Genomic DNA, 23,324 nt, shown 5'->3' on the forward strand with positions numbered 1-23,324 from the left:
TATCAGTAAAGCATGAACATTTATATTTAATTTACATTTTGACAATTTGCACATAAATAACAATGTAAACCAGTACGTAAACATAAGATAGTTGGTTGTTCTAGCAAAGTAAAAAGCCAATAACTTTGGTCAGTTTTAACTTTGATTAGAGGAAAAAAAATAAAACCACTGTTGATTGTGGGCTCAACATTCACATGTAAGAGGCCTACGAGGGGAAGTCAAATGGTAAAGAGAATCAAGAAGTCGCAAGCCACACAGGTCTTGGTAAAAATTCCCACAAATAAGAAAGCACAAAAGGGAAAAGAACAAAGGAGCAGAATAGGAAGTATTTGGTGTCCATGTCAGAGTGTGATGCTTTGGTTTACCTACGGTTAAGGACTGTGTTTGTCAAACCCTGATCCATAAAGAAATTGTCAGTTTTGCTACTTACAGGAACAGATCAGTAAGGCTCTTAGGTTTCCCTGGATTATCCTAAATTTGTTGTTCTTTTCTGCAGGTTGTCATTAGTTGCCATCAATAAAAGGCTGAATATATAAACCAGGTTGATTAGTGATGCATCAGTTATTTAGGAAGGAAGGAAATGAAGAGAGAAAAGTTAACAGTGGTAAAGGGAGTAATGGGACTATTTCTGTGACTTGGGTGTGACCAGACTCATAACGTGGCCAAACAAAAATAAAGCCATCTTAGATTGTCCTTATTGGTGAAAAATGACTCTCTCCTTGGTTGTTATGCAGTCCCCCGCCTTTGCACCAAGGTTTTCAGGTCTCTTCCAGTGGCGAGGGGGTGCCCAAGCTCACCAATGTGATTGTCAGGTCATGTGTGAAGCAAAATCTTAGAAAGGATTGTTTTGTGTTTTGTTTTTTTTTTTCTTTTTTGCCCTTAGGAAGCGTAGGTTCTTTTACATGGTTTGGCTCACAATTTAAGTGGTTATAAATATATTATATATACACATGGTATAGTGGTATAAATAGATTTATAAATATACATCATTCTTTGCTACACCTTGAATGCTGACATGTAATCTTTGGGCTTAGCAGAGTAAAAGACAGAATGGCACACATTCGATCTTTCTGGAGCACACTTCGTTTCTCCTCTAGAGTAGCAAATCATTAGATAAGACATCATTTCCTGCACTACTGGACACACTCAATGAGGTAATTGTTGTGAACAACTTTGCAATGCCCTTTCATCTTAAATTAACCATAAAATGTAAAAAGACAAATACTGAGGAAAATCTGAGTTTTACAGAAAAAAAAATACAATTGATGTGTTGGGACTAGGAACATGCATTGCCTGCTTTTACCCTAAGACAACAAGAATACCCGTTTTTCGGTTTTTGTTTTTTAAGTGTGGCCTGAGCCTATCTACCTCAAATCCTTCCTGGTAGAGCACCATGTTTGTGCAATTTTGACATAACAACAACAAAAAACCCAGTAACAACACCCAGACTCAAGCCCCCAAACCTCAAACATACGAAACCACCTGTGCTTTGGGAACATTTTGCAGTGGTTTGAAACATGACATTTTGTCTTCTTCACATTTTCAGATAATACACTGGGATGCAGAAGTCATGTGACCACTCTGAATGGTCACATGACTTTGGGGTGGGGTGTCCCTGCATTTTGGAGAGGGAGACGGGTCAGCAAAGCCTTGTCTCCTTTCTGGTAAATCCCTGGCTAGGGAAGAAAAAAAAAATCTGAACTACCTACGGAAGCACACAAGATTCCCTTTCTTGTTTCTTCTAAGTTATTGTTGGGTAATTCTGCACACATTCCCCCCAAGGTATACAATGCTGTTCAAATGACAGATCTTATGAATTAACACATCAACTGTCTAACTTTGGCAATACCAAACCTCGTTTTCAAACTGTTATCACAGAGGGAGGTCAACTGAAGTAATGTATTTCTTTACCAAATCTTAAGTACTTAGACGGATGTGCAGAAATTATCTACAAAGAATGGCCACAAGACAAAACTCTAACATTTATAACTCAAATTACAAGGAATTTTTCCAGTCATTGTAAACTTTTTTAATTATTGCTTTTTGAACGATAAACTGTATAATAAATTATGAAGGATTATCATTGAAAAAATAATTATGGCTAGGCAATAGTCTTAGCAACGGGAAGGCTATGCAAACATATCCACACAAATAGTCAAAATACACAGGTTCAAATATATAGATGGGGTGTAAATAAGTATATATAATATGTATATATATATTGTCTTTGCCTCATTTATGCCCTGAGATTTCCGTAACTTTGGAGTTCCTTCTTTTATTCCAGAGAGGTGAGGGGAAACCATCTGCCGTCAGGAGAGCTTTGCAGCACTGGAATTATGTACAAGCATCTGCTACAGGCACCCTGACTTGCCAAGTCATAAGTTACGAAACAAAACAAAACACTTGTTGTTTTCTGAAAATCTTAAGGATCCATTGGTTCTACTGTTTCCTGTTTGACCTTTACAGGCCCCAGAGGTAGTGGGTTGCTGTGAGCCAACTTCATGAGGGACGGGTCTGATGACTCATAAAGGCTACACCCTGAGAGGAGTCCATTCCCCATGTTTCTTTGCAAAGACACTTTCAGGCCAGTCTCTTCTTTCTCTTTCCTGACCATGGCCAGAATTTCTTTCTCCACCACAGAGGTCACATCGATGTTGTCCTCCACGTCCTCGAGCCGGTCGGCGTTGTCACTGATGTCAAACTTCTCGATTTCTTCGTTGATCCGGGTCAGGTCCTCCAAAGGAATCCCCGTGGCCGGGGCCACAGGACAGTTCCCCTTCAGGTGGACCTTGAGGCTGCAGAGATGGATGTAGCTCTTGTGGCAGTGGGCACACTTGTGGGGCCGCTCCCGGGTGTGTAGGCGCTTGTGGAGTTTCAGGTGCACAAACTGGGTGAACTTGGCAGGGCACACCTTGCACTGGTACGGCTTCTCTCCGGAGTGGAGTCGCAGGTGGGTCTTGAGATTGCTGGTGCTGCTAAATCGCTTGTGGCAAACCTACAGTGCGGGGAAGAGGGCAGAGACAGGAAGACCAGAAGATTAAGAGCTGCCAATGGGAAGGGCAAGCTCACATACCAACGCCCAGCAACCTGTGAGGCAAGAAGCCTCCCTGTGGCACCTACGGTGTGGCATTAAGCAAACAGGGAGATGTGGGCACACTGCACACCAGGATGCGTTGACTCCCCTGCCATTTTCCACCCACTGGAAGCTGGCTGTGTCACCATCTCGGCTCATCAGCAGATGCAAGGCTATGGGCCGGTGGCAAGCCAGTATTCTCGTGTTGCTTTAAACTGCGGGCTATATGACAAAGGGTGGGTACGCCTCAGACACCTCCTACAGAGCTTAATGCTTCTACCAAGAGACACTGCCCACCTGGCATTCGTGTGGCTTCTCTCCCGTGTGTACCAGGTAGTGTTTCTGCAGGTGGGCCAGCTGAGTAAAGCCCTTGTTGCAAGTCTGGCATTTGAAAGGCCGTTCTCCGCTGTGCACTCTGAGGTGGACCTGGAAAGAAGCCACGTGGGTTAGCCGTGCTCTGCGTTGGCCAGAAGACCTCACATGTCTGCTCAAGGACTCGGGCATTTATGATGCAAACATCTTAAGAAAACCATCAGGATAAAGCCCAACAAGCAGAGCCCCGAGGTTTTCGGAACGCTGTTTTGTTTGAACGAAAGGAACAAAAGTCACGGGCCAGCAGGACTCTATAAACTGATCTTCCAGCCCAAACTCCACGGTCTCATTATTCTGAGGAAAGTCAGCCGAGGAGATGTAACCAGGTCAAAGCCACACAGCCAGCGATGGCAAAAGCAAAGTAAACCACCCCCCCCCACCCCCCCGCCCCATGGGCTATTCCCGGGCCCGGGTCTCCAACTGTTGAAAACGCAAAGCGAGCAAAGCCCAGGGGCGCCGGGGCGCAGGCGGGCGCACCGGGACGGCGCAGGCGCACTAGCGGGCAGCCCGACGCCGCAAGGCCTACCTTCAGGTTGGAGAGCTGGCCGAACGTCTTGGCGCAAACGTTGCATTCATATTTAATCTTGCCGTTCTGCTTTTTAAGGGGGTAGGGCAGCGTCTTGTAGCCCGTCATATTTCTTTTGTTTTTAATGAGATTCATGGCTTCGTCACTGCCGGGGGCCGCCAGCGCCGCTGAGGTAGCTTTGGGCTGCACCACGTGCTCCGCCGAGGCGGCCGTGCCCGCCGTGGGCGACCCGCTGGTGGGGCTGCTCGCCCTGTCCTTCATGCTGGCGGCCGCCCCGGGGAGGGAGAAGGCACTGTGCGGCGCCGGGACGAGCACCTCGCGCGCGTGGTCGGGCTGCAGCGGCCTGCGGGCTCCGTCCGAGGGCAGCGAGCTGGGCAGGGAGGCCGGGCTGAGCAGGGGGTGCGGCAGGCTGCCGCCGCCCAGGAGGCTGCTGTAGACGGGGTAGAGCCGGGGGAAGAGGCCCAGGTTGCCCACGCCGCCCATGTTGCCCATGGCGCCCAGGCCGTTGCAATTCACGCCGTAGGGGGGCAGAAGGTACTTGGAGTAGTGGGCGTTGTAGGAGGGGATGAAGGCCGGGGGCAGGTGCGGGGCAGGCGCGTACCCCGGGTAGGAGCCCAAGCCTTCCGGGCCGTAGGGGGCGTTCAAGTAGGCGTACGAGTCCCGGTGTTCCGGAGGGCAGGGCGCCAGGGGCGACACCGTGTTCCCCGGGCTGCTGTGCGGGCTGCAGCTTTTGAGGCTTTGGTCGGGGCTGCTTCTCGCCGAGGGGCTCGGGGTCGTGGAGGACGGGATGGGGGAGTGAGTGATGTAGGTCGGCCTCTCCATCCCATAGGCTTTCAAAAAGTTCTCCGGCAGAGGGGCCCGGAGCGGGTAAACGACCCGAGGGTAGAAGGGCATTTCGGGGCTCCCGTTTTTTCGGAAGTCGTCCGCGTCCTTTTCTGGGGCGAGGGGGGAAATGTTGGAGCGGTAGCAGTCCTTTCCTTTGGAGGGGTTCGAGTCCAGTTTCAGGATCTCCTTCACGCTGTACTCTCTCTTTGGGACATTCTTGGGGCATAGTTCATTTTTCTCGGTGCTCAGCTGCTTTGGATGGCTCTGTGTTTGTGCTGAAATAAAGAACGGACGGTTACTCACAAGGTTAGAGAGAGAACTGAAGTGAATTTCCAAAGCTGCGCTCTCCTGGAGAAAACCTAAGTGCCAGCTGGCCACAAGCGAGAGACACCTGGCTTCTCAACGCCCTTTCATTCTAGAGGGCCCGGGGCCACTTGCTTACACACATCACTCGGTTTCCTTCTCAGCAGAGTGGGGACAGTGGCAGCATCTCAAATGAAGAGCACCGTCTGGATTTTTCTGTTTCTACTAGTAAAAACCGTATGATGGCAAAGTGCTGTTCAAGCTAGAATAGGAGAGCTTCCATTAAAATGGGGGTGGAAAAATCCTGGGGTGGGGGTGTCAGAGGCTAATAAAAGTCATTCTGATGTTCACAGTATACGGAAAGGAAATCAGCACACCCTGCGAACTAGATGTGAAAGATTAAGACTCATTTCAAGTAACAAGCAGTCATCAGTTTTCGCCTCGATTCTTGTTTAATACGAATTTGATAAAACCCTGTTCAAACTGCCTGTGCTAAATAGATTAGCAATGTGGATGCCACCCTTTCCCCTCCGATTTGCTGACCGCACAGGAACTGCACCAAGGTTCTGTCTGGTCTAACCAGGCTCCCAGCAGTGCTGTCCCCTGGAATCACAAGGCGTGACCTACTCTTCTCTGCCAAACCACAACAGGCACTTCCCGAGCCAGTTCAATTACTTAGAGCACCAAAGAAAACAGGCAGCTAAGATGAAAGCATTTATTCTATATTATTACTCGGTAAATACACTACTTAGGAACAGCAGCAATGAGGACAGTTCCAGACTCTTCGGGCCATCGCCAGCCCTGCCCCTCCGAATACACTGAACAAACGATGCCTTTGGGAAAACACCAGTGAGAGCAGGGAACACCAAAAACAACCCGTTCAGCCTTCCCTGGAAATCAAAAGTAAAACTTAACGCTCCTTTGCTGGAGCTCTGGTTATCAGAGGGGCGATCATTCCAACCCAACAGCTGCCCCATGAGTAGGAGTAGGTTGAAGGCATGAACCCTCCCATGTGTGCGGATGCTCTGGGAGGCAGGAGAGCTCTTGGCCTCTGCATCGTAAGAGGACAGGTTTGGGGGACCATGCGGAAGCCTCTGTAAAAGTATCATTCGTCGTCGCCTTAAAAAAAAAAAAAAGTTTCCGTTTGATTTCACTGAGAAAGCACTCCAGGCCTGATATCTGATAGGTCTAGAAATGAACTCTGTGGAAGTCCAGACTCTGAACTCTTCAAATCCATTCTCTGGGCTGACAGACTTGAGGGATTCGATTCCAGTGTGAGAGGCCCTCGGAGAATGTTATCTCCTGCTAGCTGTTATCAGTTACTCCAGGGTGAGCCAGCAGCCCCAGAATAAACACAGCCAGGACACTATCAGGGAAGATGCTGATGGGGGCAGTGATGGAGAGCTTGTTGAGGGAGAGGGATTTCTGAAGCCACTAAACCAAAATAAATAACCCCTTATCGGGCCAATATCAGTCTTTCAGTGAGGCCCAGCAGGCAGGAAGTTCAAATTGTCACTTTTGTTTTTTAAAGCTGAAATGGTAAAGGAAGAGAGACAACGAAGTTGGAAAACTGATAGGCGAGGCATCTCACAGCCACAGGAAGGAATTTTATGGAGGTGAAAAAGAACAATTTGAAGGCACCCACGTAGGACCACATTTAAAAAAAGATGTCACCCTCCTAAAATGAACATACAGAAACCTCACCGTCCTGTTTCTGCCATTTTTATGTGGCAGATTACACCTGAGTCTCATAATGTTTCTGGTGGCTTCAATACTCTCTTGGTTCTAAAATTCAACAGATTAAAACCATAAGCAAGAAGCGGGAGTCCATCAGTAGCACTGTCCTCGTATATTTAGTCAGGTGTTCTCACTAGGCACCCCGATAATTCAGTTATTAAACTGAAAACAGAGGGGCGCCTGGGTGGCTCAGTCGGTTGAGCGTCCGACTTCAGCTTGGGTCATGATCTCACAGTCCGTGAGTTCGAGCCCCGCGTCAGGCTCTGGGCTGATGGCTCAGAGCCTGGAGCCTGTTTCCGATTCTGTGTCTCCCTCTCTCTCTGACCCTCCCCCGTTCATGCTCTCTCTCTGTCTCAAAAATAAATAAACGTTAAAAAAAAATTTAAAAAAATAAATAAAAAAATAAACTGAAAACAGAGCTAATGATTAGGCCGAATGATAGGAAAATCAGAATTTATCATTTTCTATGCAAAATACTTATTAGCACAGGGCCTGGCCTAGAGTAAGATCACAGTAGATGTCTGCCTTTATAGAAATCAATTTGTATCTTCTTCCAAAACAATATCCAGAGGGAAACGTTAGTCCCCTAAGATGTTCTAAGGTGGAAGTCATGGAGTCTATCTCTGTGAAGGTACATTTTAAAAAATCATCCTTCAGCAGCTGAGTAATCAGTAGAGCTGGTGTCATTTCTGACTCTCCCACTCAGCAGCAGCTTGAGTTAACATGAAGAAGAAAATCAAGATCTGTTTTTGTTCTTAAATCTTAAATGGCTGTAGGCGGACGGAGTCATTTCAAGAGTGAACTGCTTCTGAAGGCTCTGAATGGCTTAATTATGCCGACTCACATTTTCGATCTATAATAAGAACCCCCAAGACTACAAGAAAGAACCTAGAAGTTCTGCAGTAGGCAAAACAAAGTCTGTTTTCAACTGAAACTGAGAAAGCAGATTAACATTTAGAAGTCTATAATTTGGTCAACTGTTTTCTAGATGGGTTGGTTAGATACATAGGAAAAAAATACCAAAAAACTTGGGAGGGGTTAAGAGTTAAATTTAATAGTTTCTACTCTTTTAGTTTTAAAAAACGCCAATTTGTGATTTCTGGCTACTTATTATTTTTTTTTACCTCCGTTTAATTAGAATCTCTTCTCAAAATTCTCCCATTGGAACCATCACTGCCATTTAAAGTCCTCACAGAGATTTTGGCACAGACCTCTTATTGTGCTTGAAGCATGGAAACCCAACACAACTCACTTGAAGACACAATCTACCTATTAGGCCTGATGAAATAGTGGAAATTTTCCTGATCAGAGGCTCAATCATCAGCTACCACACCTAGGACAACTGGTTTCACAATCTGCAGCAGGAGTCTTGGCTTAATGTGACTGGTTATTGTTCACTCTCATTCTTGACTAGGAATCCTGGACAAGGAAAGGGTATCTGAAAATGTTAAACCTCCATTTAGAAAAATTTCTGCACAGACGAAAAGGGACATTTGTGGGAACGAAAGTGTCATTTCGCGGTATACACACAAGTTGCTCTGTACACAAAGAGTTAAGCACTTGAATTTTAGATACTGTGAAAAGCCTTTCGTCAGGGAAAAAAAATGCAGGGGCTTTGCAACCACACAGGGTGAAGGATGTATGTGAGAAAGCTTCTTCATGGTTGGGGCAGAGTCACTGGGGTGGGTCACTTCAAACAGAGTTACTGTTTAAGAAAAAGAAGAAGAAAAAAAAAAAACCCACCAAGGTCTTTCTCTGAATCCATGAATGATTAAGATCAAGGAGTATAAGGAGACCGTCAAGAAGTGACTTGCCATGCTGAGAAAGTCAAGAGTAAGCAGCACACCTTCCTCACATCTTCTCTAGTGAGAGGAGCTGCTAGAATAGAAGTTGTCTTTTACCACCAGGCCGTGGGGAGTGGCCCAAACAGCTGAATGGCTCCTGGGGTGCTCAGCACATGTGACAGACTCTTGGGAGCTCTGAAGAGACATGAGGGAAAAGAACGGACACCTTTCATCAGGACCTGATTCCCCCCTCATGCTCAGGTTGGAAGCCGTCTTGTTTCTAAGGAGTCCAAGACCTTTTCCTGAAGCTCAAGGGTGCAATGATTGTGTGTGTGTGTATGGGGGGGGGGGTGCAGTTTGGGACCACGAATGCAAACCTAAAAGGTGATCCTATGAGGGAGTTTGGTAAGTTTTTACAGCCCCACCTTTTCAGAAAGCGACAAACACAGTATTGAAATCCTAGGGAGATCAAGTAAACTAGACAGTGTGGGATGAGCACCAAATAGCTATAGAATTGGCTTACACCTGAGTAGGATAGGTAATTGGTTAACAGGTCCCAAAATTAAAGTCAAAATCCAAAATTCTAATTTATGTTAACATTCATTCCAAATGTTTCAAAGGTGAAAACGTGAACTAAAGTAATTCAGCCTTCAGATGAAGCAACTGAGACCTCATTATCAATAGTTGGTATATCTGGGGAATGCTTTGTACTATTCTTGTAACTCTTCTGTAAGTTTGAAATAATATCAAAACAAATAGTTACAAAAATTTCAGAATTTAGATGCCAAAACTTTAAGCCAGAAGGATTTAATGTTAAAAACTTCCTTAAAACTTAGCAGTCTAAGAACATACAACCATAATTACAACAGATTGGAGTTTTATGGCAATTCTTAAATTGTTCCTAGAGATCACTTGAGAATGACTAAAATGAGGTAGCCCTTTCCAGAGAGGTTAGGACATTAACTATAGTCAAATAAAAAAGTAAAAGCTTATAAACCTAAGGAACTGAGAATTTGTTAAAATAAAGTGATAGGGGTGCCTGGGTGGCGTAGTCAGCTGAATGTCCGGCTCAGGTCATGATCTCATAATTTGTGGGTTTGAGCCCCAAGTCAGGCTCTGTACTGACAGTGTGGAGCCTGCTTGGGGTTCTCTCCCTGCCCCTCCCCCATTTGTGCCTTTTCTCTCTCTTTCAAAATAAATAAGTAGGGGTGCCTGGGTGGCGCAGTCGGTTAAGCGTCCGACTTCAGCCAGGTCACGATCTCGCGGTCCGTGAGTTCGAGCCCCACGTCGGGCTCTGGGCTGATGGCTCGGAGCCTGGAGCCTGTTTCCGATTCTGTCTCCCTCTTTCTCTGCCCCTCCCCCGTTCATGCTCTGTCTCTCTCTGTCCCAAAAATAAATAAACGTTGAAAAAAAAATTAAAAAAAAAAAATAAATAAGTAAACTTTAAAATAAATTTAAAAGGTTTAAAAAAATTAAAAATAAAGTGATAGGTGGCTTACTGTAATACGGATCAGGAGATTAGATAATTAGGATTAGGTTTCTGCCATAAGGAAGGAAGGTATGATATAAAATATTTAGAGTTATCCATTTAGAAGAGTATTTTTAAAATTGTAGCTGTGAGTTTTTCCAGAGACAATCCTGGATGTTCTACATCAGACCGTGAGTTGATAACCAAATGTGCATCTCTATAATATTTCAACACACGTTTTAAGCACCAACAAATCACCACAAACAAGGGCTATCCCTTAAAGACTAGGCATGTCAGGACCAATCCCTTTTATACTACTACCTGCCCCCTTTTGGAAGGATTACAATTGGATATATATTTCTTCCTCCAATTTTCTGAATTAAACACTCAAAATAGCTTTTAATAGTTTACATGGTCGAGTTTCAAAATGGAGAATAGGGACTCAAAAAAAATTGTTTTCCCTTTTCCTAGTCCCTTGTTTAAGCCACCTACTTGGCCCAACAAATGAAGCCATATAATTAAACAACATGTTATTAGCTCATAGGGGCAGAACTGACATTACTGGCATTTTTTATTTTACTTTATTTTTTTGTTCTATAATCCACTTACTGAGATTCATCATTGTCAGCTCTCCGGGATAAGGGTAGTGAAGCCTTTCTGCAAAGTCCCGACAATACCACACAAGAAGCTCCTGGTTGGCAGGGATGGGCTTAATGGTGTAGAAGTAGATGTTCATCCCGTTCTGACACGCAGCCAGATTTTGCTCCCGGGCAGAGTGCGCCGGATTCACATAGCGCATCCAGTTGCTTTTCTCCTCATTGAAGCCATCGATGAAGTGGTGAAGCTCCCCTCTGGAATAGATCTGTCCAAATGAAAAGATAGACGTGTGAAAGAAAGTCAGCCCCAAAGCAATGGAAAGCTTCCCCGGCACCCTGAAGAATAAACACAGCAAGTACGGAGGAGTGTGCTTTCTCGTTCCCTGTGGCCCAGTTAGAAAAAAGAACGAAATCGGTTTAGCCAGAGTAGTCTTGAATCAGCATAAGTAAGGGCAGAAACAGGTAAGGCACACTTTGTCAGTTACCTTTTCCATTTCAGTTTTATCGTCTTTTCATGTTTGGGGAAAAACAACAGAAGAATGAAACACAACATTTCATTTAAGAAGCCGCCTCAGGCGGACCAAACCACCAGAGAGTATTACTTTTGCTACAGCCGTGAATGGCAAATGGGCGATGCTACTAACTTTAGTTCCGATTATGCTGACTTTTAATGCTTTGAGTCACTGGGTAGAAGACCAAGTCAACTGAATACGTCAAACTGAGTCTCTCAGCTTTTTCTATGGCCTCTGTACTTGCCGTTTCCTACACCCCCGCCCAAGGCTTAAACTATGCAAACATCCTCCACCCCCAAGCCTCCAAGTCCAGAAGTAACACTTGTTCATAAGAATACTTGGAACCTTGCCTTTTTGTGGAAACACTGGGTGGGGCAAAGGTGAACTTCACCTGCCATAACAAAGTGAGCACCGGGACAGAAGCCAGAATTTGACAGTCTACTGAGAAGTCACTTTTCCTCTTGATAAACATGTTCGGCCTTGCGCTTGTCTTTCAAGCCAAAGGAGAGGAGAGGGAACCCTCTTATCTGAAGGGTGGTTGGCTAAAACACCACCCACAGGGCCACAGGCACGCGTTTTTCAAAAAAGAACAGGAATAAGCTATGCTGTTCTTTAAAGGCAACGCATAACGAAGAATTCAAAGTTTGCCCCAAAGTACCACTACTTTCTGGTTAACACATGCACTCAGGCTCCTCAGTGAAAAGGCAGAGGTAAGAAGAGGAAAAATTAAAACCTACAGTCTTGCTGAAACTACTTTATAAACAAACTCCTTCCGCTTCCACAGAAAGCTTTTCTCTCCCTCTTTTCAAGATGGACCATTTTTTCTTCAGTCTTAAGAAATTTCCTTATACATCTATAATCAATACCTGGTTATCTGCAACTTGTAGTCCTCGCGTAGTAGGGCACTGTTCATAGCAGAAATTTTGCTCTAACCGGACAGCAGGTTATTGCTTTGTTCCTAGTCACATACTGACTATGATAGTCTATAAATCGTTTCTGTATTTCACTCAAACGTTATCAGAAACAAAAAGGAACTCTGTCCCTTTAACACGGGCAGTAAACACCAGAATCACTTTCTTTTAAGAGTAACTTCCTGTAAATTGTGAAGGGGGAAATACATGTGGCTTCATCAAAGCAGCTTGTGAGAGCTTTTGCGGTGTGTTTTGTTAAGAGAAAATGGAACAAGGCTGGGTGAATTCTGCTATCAAGAGGGGTTTTCAAGTTTGTTTACTCTGATGTGCAAACTTCCAGGAACATGGGGTTCCATCGCTCTGCACTCTTCGCTGGGCGGAGACTGCTTTCTAAAGCTACGGGTATGAGATTCCAGTCAGCCATCCATGGACTACAATTTACTGTTATCCTCATTTAAAAGACAGAAATGTCAATGCCATGAAGTCATACACACACACACTCGAAAATAAAATAATGCATACGTCAAATGAACACTGCTCTCTCTTACCTCACTACATTGCCATATATTATCAGGAAGATTAAAAATGTGCTGACTCATAGTACAGTTACAAGAAATGTCACTCACTGGTTTCTCAACTTGAACATCCCTACTCTTCTTTGCCTGTGTAATCTGGATGGAAGTTTTTCTTTCCTTACAACAGATGTTCATATTCCTGCCAGCAAAATCAGGATGCTTTTAACAACATGTGGGGAGTTTTCTCCTACAATATCCTTTGTATGTGAAAGACTGATTCAAATAAATCCTCCCAAGGAAAGCATTTCAGTTACTTATAGAGAACCTTTAATGAACCAGAGAATTGGGACAGAGACAGGAGGTTCTTAGGTATTTCTTGCCTTTTAAAAAAAATGACCACACATCATTAAGTCTTATGCTGGCATGTGTTAATTCAGACCTTTGACTCCAAGAATTACACACTTCTGTGGCTCATTTCTGAGAAAATTATATTGGCAAGAAAGGCAAAAATGCACTCACTGACATTTTGCCCATTAGAAGTCATGAAGTAAATATATTTGAAGCATGTGTAATTATTTTTTTAAAGATTTTTTTAAAGTTTATTTGAGAGACAGACAGACACAATGAGAGCTCATGCTTGTGAATGAGTGGGGGAGGGGCAGAAAGAGAAGGAGAGCGAGAATCCCAAGCAGGCTCTGCACTGTCAGTGCAGAGCCTGATGTGGGGTTCAATCTCTCAAACTGTGAGATCATGACCTAAGCTGAAATCAAAAGTCAGTCCCTCAAATGACTGAGCCACCCAGGTGCCCCAAGCATGTGTAAATATTAAATAAAAATTGTGAGCACACAATTCTTAGAATTTTCTCACGTTTGGAAAATAGCAAAATAAATTTCTAAAAACACAAAACTTCCTGAATTAAAAAAAAAAAATCCTGTTTCTATGGAACAGCTTCTGACTGATCCCCAAATGGAAGCCTTTTATAAAGACACTTGTCCAAAAGATATAGGCATCCTCGGTAAATACTGGCCAAAATAAGTATAATCCAGTTTTTGTTGTTATCATGCAGCTGTTTCATAAAAGAATTCAAACCATGGTTCCCCAGTAGTCAGGATCATTTTATGCAAGTATGTATAAAAAAATTACTTTTAAATTTAATAAGCATATTCTCATTTTCTAATTGAGAAAACTGAATATCCTAGAAATCTACGGGAAGATGGAAAGCAGTCCAATTTTTTTCTCTGTTCCCTTCTAATTCAGAGCCTTTTACTCAAAAACCCATCTAATTAGTTCATCTTTGAGGTCCTTTCTAATCTTGATATTCCAAAGGAAATTGTATGGGCCAGACCTTTATGCTCTCCCATGATTGTAAGCATTTCCCTTATGCTATGGGAGCAATGTGCATACAGTCACATCCAACAGTTTTACGTGTAGATGCATGACTAGTCCTAGTCATCTCCACTCCCCTAGTGGCATCTTCCACGCATCCTTCCTTAACTGCATGTATTTTCAAGCTAATTCATTTACGATTACTCTTCCATTCAATTAAAGTTAACTCAGCAAGAAATCAAGAAGGGGTGAAATCTAAGGCTTGGTGACTCATTACTACTTCCTTGCAGAGAAATGCAAATGAACCTACCCTTGAAGCAAGCAGCAAACTGTTTCCTTTCATCACAAAGCTCTAATGAATTGCAAAAATTAAGATTCACATACAGTCCATATCTCCATCCCTAATCACCTACAGGCTGCTTTTCTAGAGCCACATATTTAACCAGTTTCAATCGCATTTGCTTACAATGCCCTGCGTCCACAGGGGCCCCAATGTTGTGGTGAGCCCTAGTATAGGTTGAAAAAGGAAGTGACCCAGCAATTCTAGCTCCATTTTTTTTCCCTTAATTCTTAAAGAGTCTGAAACAATTTTCTCTACTTACCCGCCAAAAATATTTCCTGTTGGCGTTCTTAGGAACAGTATCATTGGTGTAGATTTCGCCTATTAGAGGTCCAAAACGTGTTCCCTTTGGTATGTATTCTTTACTCACTACTCCAATAACCTATAAGGGGTAAAATATGAGACAATTACTTCAACTGTAAAATATTAACTAACTTTTTCATTGAATTGTCAAGTGGTAGTACAATCAACAATGACAAAATTATGATATGGAGAGCAGATATTAATGGTGCCTACATAATTTTAATAACAAGCTTCATCTTAGGGGGAGGCCATCCTTCATACTCCCGGATCGTAAGCAAATACCCAACCAAGCGTGAAAATCATCTAAAGGATTATTCTCTGGTGACTGAAGGTCCTTTATTTTTATTATTACTTTTCATGCTAGAAAAACAGAGAAGATAATCATTGTTTTACCTGATTTTAGAATCAGATATTGCAGAATTAGACTGTCAAGAGTAAACTACTTCAGCCTGCTCCTAGTTTCTTATTTCTCCTTCTCCCTCAAACTATAAACATAGCATGCTTGAGGGGAATAAAATAGTTTTAACCTCAGAAACCAAAATAATGCCCTTTGGTTGTTCCACAAAGACCTAAGGAACCAGAAGCAAAACACATTATATGTTTTTTCATTCCAGATGAGGTTTTTCTTTTTTTTCATAGCTTGTAAGTTCTCCTTAATAGAAGAAAGATCTTCAAGTAACTTTGTTCTCCTCTAGCATCTTCTACTCAACAGTGGTCAAAAGTTATCCTTTGAAATGGAATTTATACGGAGGAGAGCTGTGGGTTCTAAGATCTGAGGAAATGACCTTCTCAGACTGGATGTATCACACCAGAGCCTTGCTAAAGAAACATGTTAACTATGCCAGTTCCTCCTTGATCGTAAATTTCTTTAAGGGAGTGAAAAAAATCACCAACCACGAATCAGGAAGCAATTCATCACTATTCAAAAGAATTCTGTAAGTGGTCCTCTGCAACGTTTTGCAGTTACAGTTTTGTTTTGGTTTTTATTCAGTCACTTTCCCATTTTTATTTTTTCTTGTCCAAAACTGAATACTTTTTACTTACTGAATACCTTACTGACATGGACCAAGAGGAGAGGTAAAAGAGAATATTTATTTCCAGGTTTTATGAAGCCCGGTGGCTCCTGTGTAATTGTGTACCCGCAATGGTAGATCCCAATATATGTATCAGTGAATGTTCACAGGGGATTCTCAGATTTTGGTTGTGATGTACGTGGATACCTCAATAAATCTCCATCAAGAATTTAAATCTGTTTAAATGGATATGGAATAAGCACATCTACATGGTTGTAAAGTCCAATCTTTCTCGTGTACATTTCTCATCAGCCAATGATTTTTTTTTTTTTTTAACAATTTGGTATTCAATATAAAGCCTCAATGGAGCGTACCCAGACTGAAAAGACAGGAAAAAGAAAGAAAGAAAGAAAATTTCCTACACCTAACACAAGTTGAAACAAGGTTGTGAGCTAAAGTGTTATTTTTGGTACTTTATGAATTTCTGGCAGAGAGCTGAAAAAAGCAGATGTTCATTTCATCCTCCTCCTCTGCCTTCATTTACATCTACGTGCCCTTTCAATACAGTTCATCGTTATTGGTATTTGTTGGCAGTAAAATGACTGGGGACAGGAGTGCCTCAGAACAGTCTTGAGATAAAAATTTGTACTAAAGCTGAAGTAGACTTACTTATTCAGAGGCTCGTTATTTACATTATTGCACCTAATTAATTTGAAAAATTCATGGAATTGACTTCTATGACACGCAAATCATTTGGCATTCACATTTGAGTGATTATTCCATAATATTAAAATGACAAACAGGAAAAACAAATAATGTCATTTGTTGGTGAGCCAATAATTAGTAGTTGATATTTTCAACATATCCACTTTAAAGCAGTAATTTAAAGAAAGGTACTCAACTGGTTCATCAACTTTGTTTTAAATTATAGTCTCTTGAAGACAGTGTCTTGGGAGTCAGAGCTTGATTACCAACAAGTAGCATTATATTGAGGTCAGGTTTTTTCTTCTGAATTGCTCTTTTTTTAACCAATGAGGTCTCTTGCTTCTCATCTATCAATCTTATACTAAGAAAACACATACAGTTTTCTTATGGCCAAAAAACTCGACAGAATCATGTTCCCACAAAAGAATTTTCAGAAGACATAGCCACCCAGCACCTACTTGAGTACAAGTATAAGAAAGTCACGAGGACGCTATAAGACAGTATTTGCCATTTATAACTTTACAAATGCAATTAAGCAGGAGAGGAGACAGGAGAACAATTAAAAAGAGGAGGGTCTGTGGAAGAGAGGTCTATGAAAGTTTTCTGATTTAAAAAAGAGCCAAAGAGCCTTCAATATTGGATTATCTTTACAAGTGAGACAGAACCCTATTATTTTAAGTTCCTATTATACAAGAGCTATAGGAAACATATAAACACAAAAGTGGATAAACAGTCATAGAATTTCTAAGATTGGAAAGAATTGTATGGCTTATATGCCATCTATATCCATTCCCAGTCCAGCATTTTCATATGGGATAAATACCTTCATCTGAAATCTGTGTCTGAGACATTATTCAAAGAGGACATACAAGCTGCAATTTTAAGATTACAGTACTCGGCTAGGTAACTGTGGAGGGGCAACAGAAACCAAGGTCATTTTTAATGGGAAGTGGAAGACCTAGTCATTCTCCCTCTGGACCTAGAAAGATCCAGCTGTGAACCTGAGCCAACAACATTCTATCCTTGGAGCAAGCACATGATACAGAGGAACCTGGTGTGTGCCTTGGATTTCACAGTGCTAAAAAGACTAATTAAGAATGTCTTCACCTATCTCAAGAAGGAAACTTCACAGGAACTGACCAGGGTCCTAAAGAATTACTACTAGGGGCAGGCTGCTGTGTGCCTCCCATTAACCTATCAGGGACAAGACCCTGGCCTCTACACATCCTTGCCCCTCTCTTGCCTCCGGCCAAGCTCTTCCATGCCATGCATTATGTTGGGGTCCAATCCTTCCACCATTTGGGCAGATCTGTCTCTGTCAGTGGCCTCGGTTACAGGACACACCCTGATGTCTGAGGCTTCCAGACAAAAAAAAAAAAAGGGCTTGTTTTTCATCATACAAAATGAAGATTTCACAACTTAGGATGGGGGTTGCTAAATCAAAGTCTGATATCGAGGAGAATATAAACTTTTTTTTGTGTGTGTTTTTAAGCAATTCCTCCTTTAAGGAATATACAGATACACACTCATAGCAGCGTGCTTTAAGCAGAAACCTTATTCAAGTTTAAATGTGGTATGAGCGTCATCACCCCAAATTACATTAAGATGATTTAAATTACTAGCTATCTCTCCCCCTCCCCAGCTTTGCCCCTATAAAAATGATTTCTTCGATTAAAATTCTATTTTGAAGACAAGGATATTCGCATTGAGATAACTAGAACTCTGTAGTGGACTAGGACTTCAGCTTGCAATTCACTTCATTTTTTTAAAAAGGGGGTGGGGAATGGATGGGAGATGTTTTTGGAAGGTTTCCTCCATAATTATCTTTGTATTAAAGGAAACATGGTACATTGTCTCACAAATAAAAGGCACTATGAAGAAGAGGGAATTGCATGTTATGGAGAGATACTTTTTACAGATGGCTTGAGTTAATAATGGACTTCAATCAAAACAGACATTCAGCGAGTCCCCATCATTGGCCTGATGTTTATCACCGCATGACTCTGGGAGGTCAGACTCAGAGCCACTGTGCCTCTTGAATACAAGCAAACTCAACACAGGCTACCGCTTCTAAAATATAAATGCTTAAATTGATCTTGCTGTATTCAAGTATTCACAAAAGATTATTTCAGGAGGACAAGGGGAAAATCCCCCTAAAAGAATAACCCATCAGTTAAAAAAAGTTCTAAAAGTTTTGAATAGTAGGTCTATATTTGGCTTCAGTTCTGGAAATAGGAAGTAAGAACAGCCTCATTAAAGGTGCAGAATGATTCTAAACCAAATCTAAAAATGAGGGTCAAGATCAGAAATATGGTTTGTATGTTTTGTTTTTAAACCCAAAGAAAAAAAAAGGTGCTGACACATAGCACAAATTCATAATGAAAAATGGTCTTGTTAAAAAAAAATCCCCCAGTATGTCAGCACAACAGTACATAATGTAACATCTTCTGCTATTTAAATGAAAACATGTAAAGAAGGGCAAGATAAATCAGTGAGATAAAAACCCCACGTAGAAAGCTTTTTTTTTTTTTTTCCTCTTTCCATGGCTGGTGGGACTGAAAGAACTAACTGAATAATGATAATGTAAACATTTCATCAATCCTGAAGGTTTCTGTTCTAGAACTGTCTGCAGGTATCACACCCTCAATGGCTCAATTCCCCAGGCTTCTTTCACCACCTTAAGGAAACTGTCCTCTCCCAAAAGGGCAAAAAGGAAGAAAGAAACAGAAAAACAGGTACAAATTCCAGAGTGAGTGTAAGACAGTATTACATTTAAGTTGGCTTCCTGGTTGCTTTTATGATTAGGAACGGATGTGGGAAAATAGAATAGAAGGCCCTGATCTCTCATTAGGTTAGTTTTGAAAAGACCCTCTTTAGGGATACAGATACTGCATGAACATACTGAAATAGGAAGTTATATGTTCAGACCAAAAAAAAAAAAAAAAAAAGAACACCAAAGAAGCTTAATAAAGGATTGGCTGAAAGATGTAAAGACGATAAATAAAACCACAGTGACACCAAGAGGGGCCAGTGTAGCATAATCAAGAAGCAGTGGCTGGGGAAGTCAAGAGAACTTTGCTCCTAGTCCTGGCTCACGCTTCTCACAATACATCTTAGGTAAGTGACTATCGTTCTGAACCTTGGACTAATAATCTGAGGGCATTCCTTTATTGAGCTATGATTTTAAGCAGAATGATGGAAATTGAAAAACAAGCTAAGAGCTGAACTGACGATAAGAACATTATAGAATTAAAAGCCAAAGATGAACCACAGAATAGAGGTCTTTATTTCAAAACAATGGGCAGGACAGGGCAACACAGCACAAAAATGAACCCTGAGAACGGACCAATATTTGGTCAGATGTGATATGGGAAAAAACACACTACACCTTTTAAAACCACAGTCAAACCTTAAATAGCCAAACAAATCCTACATTGATTCCACGGGCCACATCTTATGAGACTTTCAATGAGAAGAGGGTTACTTTCAGAAAGAGGTATAATTAAGGCTGACCTCTGGGGGTTAAATTTTTGGTAACATTCATGTACAACTACAATTTAAATTTTGCTTTAAAAAAAAATCTGCCTCCATTCTTCCAGCAGGGGGAAAAAAAAAAGGTTAAGCTTTAATGAAACTCAAAGCAGAGTTGCTCTATTTAATTTTAGACAGCTGTGTCTCCCCCTCACCGAAAACACTGAACTCAGACACAAACAGGAAAGAGACAAAGTATTTCCCAAACAGGCTCCCCGACTCCTTCAAATACTGTTCCTTGGGGAAGGAGGAAAGTGATCTGACATGGCTCTAATGAATTGTCCCAGTATCAAATTATGGATTCCTACAGCAAGGAATCACTTCTTTCTGAAGACAGTGACGGAAGTGACAGTAACCTATGGGAGTAGTGGTGGTGGGAAGTCTGTTGGGGGGCTGATTCCCTCAAGTCAGCTCAGCTTATGGACTAGTAAGAACAACCAACCGCAGTAGCTGAATTCTCAAAACCAGAGGTGGTTCTGCAAGTTATTTCACAGCTAAACATCACGCCTCACTATAATCGTTATATAAAAGGGTAAACACAAATCCTTTGCTCATTCCAAGTTTGGGTTTCCAGCCCCTTTGAAACAACAAAGGGTGTACCCACTTCAGAGGCCAGTAAGGAATCGGCCTGCCAGCCCAGCCAGAGCAAAGGAGTTGCCGCAGATAAACACAGTGGTTAGCTCTGAAGTCATCCGGACAGAGGACACTTTTACACGAACCTCTTCTTGGTCTACACCATCACTTCAGTTCATAAACACGTCAAGGTTTTGAGAATAATTTTAGAAACCCAGCTAATAAAGCTGGCTCATTAAAAAGAATAAAGCCATCTCATGACCAAAAGGAGACAAAAGAAACATGAAAAACTTTTTTTTTTCCCCCTGAGAAAAAGTTTTCTCCCTCAGAAGCTACCGTACAATTGGAGGACCAGGGGTCAGGGAGTCCGGGGGTGGACAGTGGCTTTCTCCAAGGTCACTGTCAATTTCGCCCACCTCCTTCTGCAATGCAGCTTTCCCAAGATGTGTCAACTCACCAAAAGACTGAACTGTTTACTAATTAGTAGGGAGCAGCTGAGAGCCGCAGGAAATGAGGAGGACAGACTTGGGGAAAGAGAAAGCAATGAAAGAAGGGAATTAAGGGATCGATTAAGTATTGATACTTACAGATTCTCACGGATATACGAGGCCGCAAGGGCAAGTAGGGAGATTTGGCGTCAGGTGCCAATCTTCTCCAGCAACAAACCACAGGCTTACCTCTTTGCTGTTCGTGGCATATTTGAAAAGCAGATTCCTTGGTAGAGACGCCTCTGCCTGAACTGAGGTCCCTCCGTCGGCCCCACAGTCCCAGGGGTGGTCGTTCACAATGTATGTACACTTCTCTTCAAAGTCAGCCTCTGTCCACAGAGTCATGTCTGCGTCCTCCATGTCCATTTTCATGGTCCCGGCGGTGACCCCTCGAAACCTCACAGCACTGGAGCTACACTTCGGGGCAGCCTGGAAGAGAAGGGAAAGGCCTTTAATCCCCATTGTCCTGTGGCTCCCTGTGAGAGGCTATGACTAATACAGTAGTCTGAAGACTTTAAAAGCAGATGCAAGAGTGCTTGGTACAGTTGAGTAAGAGCCAAAAAGCCGTATAAAGAAGACTGCCTTGAAGAAGCGAGGTTTTAAAATGCCACTCTTACTTAGTTTTTTAAAAAAAGAAAGACGGACTGTGGCAACCTCATGGGGGGGGGGGGTGGAAAAAAGAAAAGAAACACCTCCAAACAATCCCTGCTTTACCTCTCACAGCAGAAAAATGCTGTGGGCGCTGGGTCCTATGTCCCAGAACGCCTGGGGTCATGGCCGCCAGACCCTCCGCGCTGTGGAAAAGCTGCCTCAGAAAAGTGTCACAAACAAGGAGAGGAAGAGGAAGGAGCTCTGTCTGCCTCTGAATGAAGCTAAAAATGGAAAGCGCGTGTGGGGCAGGAGCGGAACCCAGCCGGCCTTTTCCAAATGGGGAAGACTGAACTTTCCCACCAGCTCCCAACGCAAAACAACTTTCAAAACAACTCGCCGCCCCCCCTCCTCTGCTGCAGGGCTCCCTTTCATCCTCTCACACGGGAGACTGGAAGGGTTGCATCCTGCCAGCACCCCTGAGCTGCAGCTTTTCAGAAATGATTTGGAGCACAGGAAAAAGAGGAGGAGAAATGGGCGAAAGGGGAAAACTCCTGGCAGCTTCCTCTGACTGGTGGGCATCTCACGCCAAATTTTGAAAAAGCAAAACAACAAAGCATAAAAACTCTTCAATAGCATTCCCTGGAGAGAATTCCTTCAGGAGCCCTCAGCTACAAATAGCACTTTCCATTTAAATCTGAAAGTGTACGAATTCCCAGAAGTCACTGATGTGCTTCAGTTTACTGTAACTAAAGTTATAACAAATATAGAAGCTCCGAGGACAGACACTGCTTCCATTTGTAAACTGATAAGGATATTCCCGCAAATCCCCCCCTTGCACTCAGGAAAAGTGCTTTCCAGAGAGAGAGAGGAAAAAAGGTAAACAACTTCTGGAATGTTTTCCCATATAGACAAGGCTTGATAAAAAAAAAAAAAAAAGTAGGAACGCGGGTATCATTTCCATGTAAGAACGTGTCCTCCTTAGAATGTAAACACAGCACTCGGCGGAAGTCCTTCAAGGTGGCTCTCTTTTACATTCTTCTATTTCTTCCCTAAACATGATGCTCTTTTAAAAAGAAGTCAGATGCAAAGTTGTCTTTCCCCTGTTACGACTTAAGCAAACTTGCTTGTGTTCATTTAGTTCCCACATGGACAGTCATGATGGTAAATAAATGTTAAAATCTAGCGAAGTTTAAACATAAAGCCAACCCGGAGGAGTTACTTTGACGGGGGTGGGCAGGAGCCACTACCGAAGTTTCAATGAATTGACAATTATGCCTAGAACTGAAGGGGTTAATGATTCATAAGGAAAAAGTCTTATAAATGTTTGACAGTTCTAAGCGCCCTAAAGCAGAAGCAGTTCTGGTTTCTACTGCGACTACGCCAACAGCAGCAGCAGCAGCAGCAACAACAACAACAACAACAATTTCTGATCAATTTCAGGATGAAAAACAACATCAAGTTCCTTACCAAGGTCGTACCCACACGTTTTTCCAAGCAAATATCCAACATCGGAGAGAAGTGTCGCTCATCTCTACACAGTCCACATTTCCTCCGCGTCCCCTGGCGGGCTGAGGACTGACGCGCACCTCGGCGATCCCTCCTTTTGTACGGCCGCCCCGGCGCCCGCGTCCCGGCTCTCTCGGCCGCGGACAGGTGCCGCGCGCTGCTCTGCCTCTCCGCAGCACTGGAGGGCTGAGTGTCACTGCAGCACTTTCAGTCTGTGTTAACCAGACCGGAGGCTCCTTTCCCCTCCCTGCAGCAGATTTCCCATTCGTCTGATTCACTCCCACCAGCTGCTGAAGGGGGGCGTGGCCATACCTGAACTCGCCGGG

General features: G+C 42.9%; 1 protein-coding gene across 2 annotated transcripts; it reads right to left on the bottom strand.

Annotated features, from left to right (window-relative positions):
* PRDM1 (PR/SET domain 1) lies at positions 1-23,324 on the bottom strand. 2 transcript variants are annotated; one of them, XM_047101905.1, is made up of 7 exons: positions 22,960-23,324; positions 21,091-21,330; positions 14,551-14,670; positions 10,698-10,950; positions 3,972-5,071; positions 3,371-3,499; positions 1-2,995 (listed from the first exon to the last, which is right to left on the bottom strand). In XM_047101905.1, exons 1-7 carry the CDS (start codon positions 22,999-23,001, stop codon positions 2,423-2,425), a joined length of 2,457 nt encoding a protein of 818 aa, XP_046957861.1. In that variant the 5' UTR covers positions 23,002-23,324; the 3' UTR covers positions 1-2,422. The 2 variants fall into 2 exon arrangements, with proteins under 2 accessions (XP_046957861.1, XP_046957862.1); XM_047101906.1 differs by lacking the exons at positions 14,551-14,670; positions 21,091-21,330; positions 22,960-23,324 and adding an exon at positions 12,063-13,185.

This window comes from Lynx rufus, unplaced genomic scaffold, assembly GCF_022079265.1.
Source record: "Lynx rufus isolate CCGP_SWC_20201006 ecotype Redwood Valley unplaced genomic scaffold, mLynRuf1.p SCAF_6, whole genome shotgun sequence".
Taxonomy (NCBI): Eukaryota; Metazoa; Chordata; class Mammalia; order Carnivora; family Felidae; genus Lynx; species Lynx rufus.